Below are 9,448 nucleotides of genomic sequence, written 5' to 3'. Positions count from 1 at the left end.
TTTTCCCGGGTTTACTCACCTGAGTCATTCAGTGTATGTCTCTGGAGGAAGATGCTCTATAATCTGGGTTAGAGGAGGAAGATGCTCTATAATCTGGGTTAGAGGAGGAAGATGCTCTATAATCTGATGTTAGAGGAGGAAGATGCTCTATAATCTGGTGTTAGAGGGGGAAGATGCTCTATAATCTGATGTTAGAGGAGGAAGATGCTCTATAGTCTGATGTTAGAGGGGGAAGATGCTCTATAATCTGGGTTAGGGGAGGAAGATGCTCTATAATCTGGGTTAGAGGAGGAAGATGCTCTATAATCTGGGTTAGAGGAGGAAGATGCTCTATAATCTGGGTTAGAGGAGGAAGATGCTCTATAATCTGATGTTAGAGGAGGAAGATGCTCTATAATCTGATGTTAGAGGAGGAAGATGCTCTATAATCTGGGTTAGAGAAGGAAGATGCTCTATAATCTGGGTTAGAGGAGGAAGATGCTCTATAATCTGGGTTAGAGGAGGAAGATGCTCTATAATCTGATGTTAGAGGAGGAAGATGCTCTATAATCTGATGTTAGAGGAGGAAGATGCTCTATAATCTGGACTAGAGGAGGAAGATGCTCTATAATCTGGTGTTCGAGGAGGAAGATGCTCTATAATCTGGGTTAGAGGAGGAAGATGCTCTATAATCTGGGTTAGAGGAGGAAGATGCTCTATAATCTGGGTTAGAGGAGGAAGATGCTCTATAATCTGATGTTAGAGGAGGAAGATGCTCTATAATCTGATGTTAGAGGAGGAAGATGCTCTATAATCTGGGTTAGAGGAGGAAGATGCTCTATAATCTGGGTTAGAGGAGGAAGATGCTCTATAATCTGGGTTAGAGGTGGAAGATGCTCTATAATCTGATGTTAGAGGAGGAAGATGCTCTATAATCTGGACTAGAGGAGGAAGATGCTCTATAATCTGGTGTTAGAGGAGGAAGATGCTCTATAATCTGGAGTTAGAGGAGGAAGATGCTCTATAATCTGATGTTAGAGGAGGAAGATGCTCTATAATCTGGGCTAGATGAGGAAGATGCTCTATAATCTGGTGTTAGAGGAGGAAGATGCTCTATAATCTGGTGTTAGAGGAGGAAGATGCTCTATAATCTGGTGTCACAGAGGACAGAGCGTCTCACAGCCCCTCCCCCCTGCAGGTGAGGAGCAGAGTGGTGCAGGTGAGTCATGTGACAACTTCACGGACCTGGACTTGTCCCACTGCCTCCTGGGAACCACGCTGTCGGTACGGCTGCTGCTCTACACCCGCTCCAGCCTGGACTGCGGCCGCGAGCTGCTCCACCGCCGTCTGTCCTCGCAGCCGCCGCTCGACCTGCGCCGGCCCACCGCCTTCATCATCCACGGCTACCGGCCCACCGGGGCTCCGCCCATCTGGATCGACCACCTGGTGCGTCTGCTGGCGGCGCAGGAGGACCTGAACGTCATCGTGGTCGACTGGAACCGCGGCGCCGCCAACCTCAACTACTTCCTGGCCGTGTCCTACACCCGGGAGGCCGCACACAACCTGACCGGCTTCCTGCTGGCCATGGAGGTAGATGCTCTATAATCTGGATTAGAGGAGGAAGATGCTCTATAATCTGGATTAGAGGAGGAAGATGCTCTATAATCTGGATTAGAGGGGGAAGATGCTCTATAATCTGGTGTCAGAGGAGGTAGATGCTCTATAATCTGGATTAGAGGGGGAAGGTGCTCTATAATCTGGTGTCAGAGGAGGTAGATGCTCTATAATCTGGATTAGAGGGGGAAGATGCTCTATAATCTGGTGTCGGAGGAGGTAGATGCTCTATAATCTGGTGTCAGAGGAGGAAGATGCTCTATAATCTGGATTAGAGGAGGAAGATGCTCTATAATCTGGTGTCAGAGGAGGGAGATGTTTTATAATCTGGATTAGAGAAGGAAGGTGCTCTATAATCTGGATTAGAGGAGGAAGATGCTCTATAATCTGGATTAGAGGAGGAAGATGCTCTATAATCTGATGTTAGAGGGGGTAGATGCTCTATAATATGATGTTAGAGGAGGTAGATGCTCTATAATCTGGTGTCAGGGGTAGGTGCTCTATAATCTGATGTTAGAGGGGGTAGATGCTCTATAATATGATGTTAGAGGAGGTAGATGCTCTATAATCTGATGTCAGAGGAGGTAGATGCTCTATAATCTGGATTAGAGGAGGTAGATGCTCTATAATCTGATGTTAGAGGTAGATGCTCTATAATCTGGATTAGAGGAGGAAGATGCTCTATAATCTGGTGTTAGAGGAGGAAGATGCTCTATAATCTGGTGTTAGAGGAGGAAGATGCTCTATAATCTGGTGTTAGAGGAGGTAGATGCTCTATAATCTGGTGTCAGAGGAGGTAGATGTTCTATAATCTGGATTAGAGGAGGAAGATGCTCTACAGTGAGGGCGTCCTCAGAGTCCTCAGGAGACTGAGTCTGTCCCCCCTGTCCCCAGGAGGAAGGAGCGTCTCTGAGCTCCGTCCACCTGCTGGGCGTCAGTCTCGGAGCTCACCTGGCCGGATTCGTCGGCGCCAACCTGAAGGGGAGGATCGGACGGATCACAGGTAGACCAGGAGGGGACGCCGTCCCGTCCCCGTGTGAGACAGGTGCAGAGAGCAGACCGCTGAGTCCGTCCTGTCCGTCCTCCAGGTCTGGACCCAGCAGGACCCATGTTCACCAGCGCCACGCCGGACGAGAGGCTGGACCCGACGGACGCCATGTTTGTGGACGTCCTGCACACCGACATGAACTGTGAGTGTCTGCTGCTGCATGTCCAACCTGTCCTCAACGTCCAAACGGTTCTAATGTCCAACCTGTCCAACCTGTCCTCAACGTCCAAACGGTTCTAATATCCAAATTGTCAATCTGTCCCAACTGTCCTAGTGTCCCAACTGCCCTCGACATTCAAACTGTTCTCGATATCCAAAATTCCCCGACTATCCTCCATGTCCAACCTGTCCTAATGTCCAAACTGTCCAACTTGCCCTCAACATCTCAACGGTCCTAATATCCAAAGTGTCAATCTGTCCCAATATCCAAACCGTCCTAGTGTCCCAACCGCCCTCAACGTTCAAACTGTCCTTGATATCCGAAATGCCCCGACTGTCCTCCATGTCCAACCTGTCCCAATGTCCAACCTGTCCTCACGTTGTGTCTCCTCTCGGCAGCGTTCGGACTGCAGGGAGCTCACGGACACATCGACTTCTACGCTAACGGAGGCGCCGACCAGCCGGGGTGTCCCAAGACCATATTCTCAGGTGAGAACCGACCCACCCAGCAGGTCCAGGTCCAGGTCCTGGTCCAGGTCCAGGTCCAGGTCCAGGTCCAGGACCACACTCTCACACTCTGTGTCCTGCAGGTAAGTCGTACTTCGTGTGCGACCACCAGCGCTCCGTCTTCCTCTACCTGTGCGCCCTCAACCGAACCTGCTCGCTCACCGGCTACCCCTGCTCCTCGTACGCCCACTTCCTGGACGGACGCTGTCTCCAGTGTGAGGCCTTCAGACCCGACGCCTGTCCCGTGTTAGGTGAGTCCAGGACACCCTGCAGGGAGGACACCCTGCGAGGAGGACACACTGCGAGGAGGACACACTGCGAGGAGGACAGGGAGGACACCCTGTGAGGAGGACACCCTGTGGGGAGGACACCCTGCAGGGAGGACACCCTGCATGGAGGACACCCTGCGAGGAGGACAGGGAGGACACCCTGCAGGGAGGACAACCTGCAGGGTGTCCTCCCTGTAGGGTGTCCTCCTCGCCAGGTGTGCTCCCTGCAGGGTGTCCTGATGTTAGTCGTCCCGCTGTGTTAGCCATGAAGCTAAGTGAGTTAGCCTAGCATGCTAACACATGCTAACACTGCAGGTTACGACATGAGTCGCTGGAGAGACGCTCTGCTGAGACTGGGACAGACCAGAGTCTTCTTCAGCACCACCAGTACCCTGCCCTACAGGAGTGAGTGTCTCACACACACACACACACACACACACACACACACACACACACACGTCTGTGTGTTTATTCTGGTCTGGGGAGCGACGAGTCCCTAAGGTCCCTGGGGTCCCTGGAGTTGCTGGGGTCCCTGGAGCCCCTGGAGTTACTGGAGTTGCTGGAGTTGCTGGGGTCCCTGGAGTTGCTGGAGTTGCTGGGGTCCCTAGAGTTGCTGGAGTTGCTGGAGTTGCTGAGGTCCCTAGAGTTGCTGGAGTTGCTGGGGTCCCTGGAGTTGCTGGGGTCCCTGGAGTTGCTGGAGTTGCTGGGGTCCCTGGAGTTGCTGAGGTCCCTGGAGTTGCTGGGGTCCCTAGAGTTGCTGGGGTCCCTAGAGTTGCTGGGGTCCCTGGAGTTGCTGGGGTCCCTGGAGTTGCTGAGGTCCCTGGAGTTGCTGGGGTCCCTGGAGTTGCTGGGGTCCCTGGAATTGCTGGGGTCCCTGGAGTTGCTGGGGTCCCTGGAGTTGCTGGGGTCCCTGGAATTGCTGGGGTCCCTGGAATTGCTGGGGTCCCTGGAGTTGCTGGGGTCCCTGGAGTTGCTGGGGTCCCTGGAGTTGCTGGGGTCCCTGGAATTGCTGGGGTCCCTGGAGTTGCTGGGGTCCCTGGAGTTGCTGGGGTCCCTGGAATTGCTGGGGTCCCTGGAATTGCTGGGGTCCCTGGAGTTGCTGGGGTCCCTGGAGTTGCTGGGGTCCCTGGAGTTGCTGGGGTCCCTGGAGTTGGTATTCTGAGCAGAGCTGCAAGAAACTGGAGGAGTTAAATGATTCAGAGCTGGAGTCATGTGACAAGAGAGGCTCAGGAGGGGGCGGGGCTTAACTCACTGAGGCAGGTGTGAGAAATGACCAGGTGTGTGTGTGTGTGTGTGTGTGTGTGTGTGTCAGAGCTCAGCTACAGGGTGGACATGGTGACGTGGAACCAGTACCTCCGTTGGGGCGTCGTCTCCATCCGGCTGCACAACGGCAGGAACTTCACTGAGACCCGAATCGACCAGTGAGTGTTTGTAAACAACAACAACAACAACAACATATAGACACAACAACAACCACACAGACCTTCAGGATTAACTGGTTGATAATCTGCTTCGTTTGACTGTTGAATGTCTGGATCAGTTCATCCACCTACTTTATTCTGAAGGTTCCTCTTGTTCCTGTCATGTTCCTGATGTTCCCTCCCTGTGTTCCTCACGTTCTCCGTGGTTCTGCGGTGCAGTAAGCTCCTGCGGTTGGAGCAGTACACCTCCACCCGCCTGCTGGCCCAGTTCGACGAGGACCTCCAGCAGGTCCAGAAGATCTCCATGAGGATCAGCACGGGGAACGTCATCGGGCCTCGATACAAAATACGCCTGCTGAGGATTCGCTTCACACCGCTGGACCGGCCGGAACGGTGAGTGCTGCCCCCTGGTGGTCTGGAGGGGGAGCAGCTGCCCCCTGGTGGTCTGGAGGAGGAGCTGCTGCCCCCTGGTGGTCTGGAGGGGGAGCTGCTGCCCCCTGGTGGTCTGGAGGGGGAGCTGCTGCCCCCTGGTGGTCTGGAGGAGGAGCTGCTGCCCCCTGGTGGTCTGGAGGAGGAGCTGCTGCCCCCTGGTGGTCTGGAGGAGGAGCTGCTGCCCCCTGGTGGTCTGGAGGAGGAGCAGCTGCCCCCTGGTGGTCTGGAGGGGGAGCTGCTGCCCCCTGGTGGTCTGGAGGGGGAGCTGCTGCCCCCTGGTGGTCTGGAGGAGGAGCTGCTGCCCCCTGGTGGTCTGGAGGAGGAGCTGCTGCCCCCTGGTGGTCTGGAGGAGGAGCAGCTGCCCCCTGGTGGTCTGGAGGAGGAGCTGCTGCCCCCTGGTGGTCTGGAGGAGGAGCAGCTGCCCCCTGGTGGTCTGGAGGGGGAGCTGCTGTCCCCTGGTGGTCTGGAGGAGGAGCTGCTGCCCCCTGGTGGTCTGGAGGAGGAGCAGCTGCCCCCTGGTGGTCTGGAGGAGGAGCTGCTGTCCCCTGGTGGTCTGGAGGGGGAGCTGCTGCCCCCTGGTGGTCTGGAGGAGGAGCAGCTGCCCCCTGGTGGTCTGGAGGAGGAGCAGCTGCCCCCTGGTGGTCTGGAGGAGGAGCTGCCCCCTGGAGGAGGAGGAGGAGGTGCAGCTCCCTGGTCTCACTCTGCTTCTGCTCCTCAGGCCTCTGATGTGCCGCTTTGACATCATCATGGAGGAGAACATGGAGGTGGCCTTCCGTCCTCTGCCCTGCTCTCGCCTCTGACCCCCACACCTCCACCCTGACGAGACTCCACCCACCCCCAGGAGACTCCACCCTGAGGAGACTCCACCCTAAGGAGACTCCACCCACCCTGAGGAGACTCCACCCACCTCCAGGAGACTCCACCCTGAGGAGACTCCACCCACCCCGAGGAGGTTCCTGTATTTTTACAGGAACCTTGAGAACCAGGCCTGATTCAGACTGACGAGTTCCTTCTGGATCCGTTCTCCATTGATGGACGTTCTTTTAATTGTTCTGGTCTTTCTTCACGTTCCTGTGTGTGTGTGTGTGTGTGTGTGTGTGTGTGTGTGTGTGTGTGTGTGTGTGTGTGTGTGTGTGCGTGTGTGTGTGTGTGTGTGTGTGTGCGTGTCTGTGAGAAATCAGTGTCACTGTGAAACAGAAGGTGCGTCGGTTCCTTCATGTGACGTTCTCTTGAATGTTGGAACCAGAAACTGATCCATTGTTCTGTTTTTTTTATTGTGAATTTCTAAACAGAAAAATAAAGTTTTTCAATTATATTTGATTTCCCTCGACTCTGTTTATGTTCCTTCTGAGAGTCACTGGAGGAGGAGAACCTGCAGAACCAGATGGTAGAACCTGATGATAGAACCTGATGATAGAGCCTGAATATAGAACCAGATGATAGAACCAGATGTTCTCCACTGGAGAACCGGAGAACCTGGACCTCAGGAGTACAGGTGAGGGCGTCGCCATGGAAACGTGGCATGTGCAACGCCATTGACCAGTAAAGCTGCAGCCAGGCACTTTCTATTGAGACCCCCCCCACACACACACACACACACACACACACACACACACACACACACACACACACACACACACACACACACACACACACACACACACACACACAGCAGAATCAGCAGACACACGAGGATGAAGGGAAAGCGTCGACGCAGCACAAACCCTAACCCCCGGCTCTTTTGTCCCCCCGGCCGAGGCCCCGCCCCCGGCCCCGCCCCCTCCCCGCCGCCGCCTCCTATAAATTGAGCGGTCCAACTTTTCCTCGGTTACACGGTGTGGGCGCTAGTGGGCCAGTTTGGAAAACATCCAGTGGGCAAAGATGTCGCAGTACTCTGGGAAGGTGAGTAGTCTGGTGTGAGGACGTCCCCCCGTCCCCCGTCCCCCCGTCCCCCCGTCCTGACGCTGTCTGTCCTGCAGATCACCTTCTACGAGGGGAAATGTTTCACCGGCAGGAAGCTGGAGGTCCGAGGCGACTGTGACAACTTCCAGGACCGCGGCTTCATGAACAGGTGAGCTGCTGGACGCCACCGGACCCCTGCTGGGGTCCCTGAGGCCCCCTGCTGGGGTCTGGTCTGGGGTCTGCTGGGGTCCCTGAGGCCCCCTGCTGGGGTCTGGTCTGGGGTCTGCTGGGGTCCCTGAGGCCCCCTGCTGGGGTCTACAGGGGGGGTCTGGCCTGAGGTCACTTTGGACCACTGAACAAACACAACAAGCAGATGACCTCCAGACCAGGTGACTTCCAGACCAGGTGACCTCCAGACCAGTTGACTTCCAGACCAGGTGACCTCCAGACCAGGTGACTTCCAGACCAGGTGGCCTCCAGACCAGGTGGCCTCCAGACCAGGTGACCTCCAGACCAGGTGACTTCCAGACCAGGTGACCTCCAGACCAGGTGACTTCCAGACCAGCTGAGTTCCAGACCAGTTGACTTCCAGACCAGTTGACTTCCAGACCAGGTGACCTCCAGACCAGGTGACTTCCAGACCAGGTGACCTCCAGACCAGGTGACTTCCAGACCAGGTGACTTCCAGACCAGGTGACCTCCAGACCAGGTGACCTCCAGACCAGGTGACTTCCAGACCAGGTGACCTCCAGACCAGGTGACCTCCAGACCAGGTGACTTCCAGACCAGGTGGCCTCCAGACCAGGTGACCTCCAGACCAGGTGACTTCCAGACCAGGTGGCCTCCAGACCAGGTGGTCGTGTCTCAACCCTCCCAGTGCAAAGCATGATGGGATTGACTGGTTGATCCAGACTCTCCGGAGTTCCTCTTGGTTCTGTTGAGCGGTGAAGGTGTGGACGGTGTGACACCGTCAGGAGGTGGAGCTGCAGTGACCGTGCCCCCCCCCCCCCCCCCCCCCCGCAGGGTGAACTCCATCCGGGTGGAGAGCGGCGCCTGGATCTGCTTCGACCACCCCGACTTCAAGGGCCAGCAGTACATCCTGGAGCACGGAGAGTACCCCGAGTTCCAGAGGTGGAACTCCCACAACGACCACATGGGGTCCTGCAAGCCCGTCCGCATGGTGAGTCCCCGTCCCGGTCCTGGTCCCGGTCCTGGTCCCGGTCCAGGTCCAGGTGCCAATCCGAGACTGAGTCGCCCCGGACTCGTCTCAAAACGTACCAACAAAAAAAACTTACAATAAAGTGTTGATGTAAACGATGTAGACGATGACTCAGCGTGTCGGTCAGAGGAGCAGCTTTATTGTGAAAAGCCAAAGAAAAATCCAGTTCACTTCCTGTTTGTTGGTCGATTCCTGTGGTTCTTCTCGACTGCGCTCGTTTACAACCGAGTGGAAAACAAACTTTTTTCACTCCGTCGCTGTGAAAATGAGACTTTGTTGAAAATCTGGAGCTCCGGGTTCTGGAGCTCTAGAACTCATAGCTCTAGAACCCGGAGCAGCACCACCTAGTGGCCCGACATGAGAACTACATCGTATTCAGTGTTTCTGTCGTTGCCGTGGAAACAGACCTTGTTCTCAGAACGCCGAGCGTAAATGTGAAACTCTGCCGGAACGAAGCGTCAGTCTGAGCGCCGGGTTCTCAGTCGGTTCTCCGTGGGTTCTCTGTGGGTGCTTGACGTTCTCCCCGGGTTCCGCAGCACGGCGAGCACTACCGCATCGAGCTGTTCGAGGCCTGCAACTTCTCCGGTCAGTGTGTGGAGATCTGCGACGACTGTCCCTTCCTGCAGAGCCGCGGCCTCGCCAAGAACTGCATCAACTCCGTCAAGGTCTACGGGGACGGAGCGTGAGTCCACCAGCACCACCTGCACCGCCCTGACCTGTGTTCTCCGACTGTTCTCTGACCGTTCTCCCCTCCCTCCTCAGCTTTGTGATGTACGAAGAGCCCAACTTCCGCGGCCGCATGTACATCGTGGAGCGCGGGAACTACTGCAGCCACAACGAGTGGCAGGCCCAGAACCCCAACATCCAGTCCATCCGCAGAGTCGTCAACTACTTCTGA

At 55.8% G+C, this 9,448-nt stretch overlaps 2 protein-coding genes across 2 annotated transcripts in view; both read left to right on the top strand.

Moving 5' to 3' along the window:
• lipib (lipase, member Ib) overlaps positions 1-6,627 on the top strand; it is a 7,058-nt gene extending 431 nt beyond the window's left edge. Inside the window, exons 2-10 of the mRNA XM_080515309.1 lie at positions 1,178-1,569; positions 2,488-2,596; positions 2,682-2,783; positions 3,200-3,289; positions 3,391-3,558; positions 3,892-3,981; positions 4,889-4,997; positions 5,217-5,390; positions 6,148-6,627. Of these exons, the coding sequence (XP_080371435.1) occupies positions 1,178-1,569; positions 2,488-2,596; positions 2,682-2,783; positions 3,200-3,289; positions 3,391-3,558; positions 3,892-3,981; positions 4,889-4,997; positions 5,217-5,390; positions 6,148-6,229 (1,316 nt within the window). The 3' untranslated portion in view covers positions 6,230-6,627. The remainder of the gene's footprint in view (positions 1-1,177; positions 1,570-2,487; positions 2,597-2,681; positions 2,784-3,199; positions 3,290-3,390; positions 3,559-3,891; positions 3,982-4,888; positions 4,998-5,216; positions 5,391-6,147) is intronic.
• A 683-nt stretch (positions 6,628-7,310) lies between these two features.
• On the top strand, positions 7,311-9,448 carry crygn2 (crystallin, gamma N2; the record flags this gene model as incomplete). The annotated part of the gene is made up of 5 exons (XM_080515392.1): positions 7,311-7,331; positions 7,409-7,500; positions 8,355-8,511; positions 9,087-9,232; positions 9,313-9,448. The coding sequence occupies 5 exons, from the start codon at positions 7,311-7,313 to the stop codon at positions 9,446-9,448; spliced, it is 552 nt and encodes a 183-aa protein (XP_080371518.1).

Source organism: Blennius ocellaris (genome assembly GCF_963422515.1).
Source record: "Blennius ocellaris genome assembly, chromosome: 19".
NCBI lineage: Eukaryota > Metazoa > Chordata > Actinopteri > Blenniiformes > Blenniidae > Blennius > Blennius ocellaris.
Note: the sequence above shows the minus strand (reverse complement) of the source record. Positions and strands in the feature narration are given on the sequence as shown.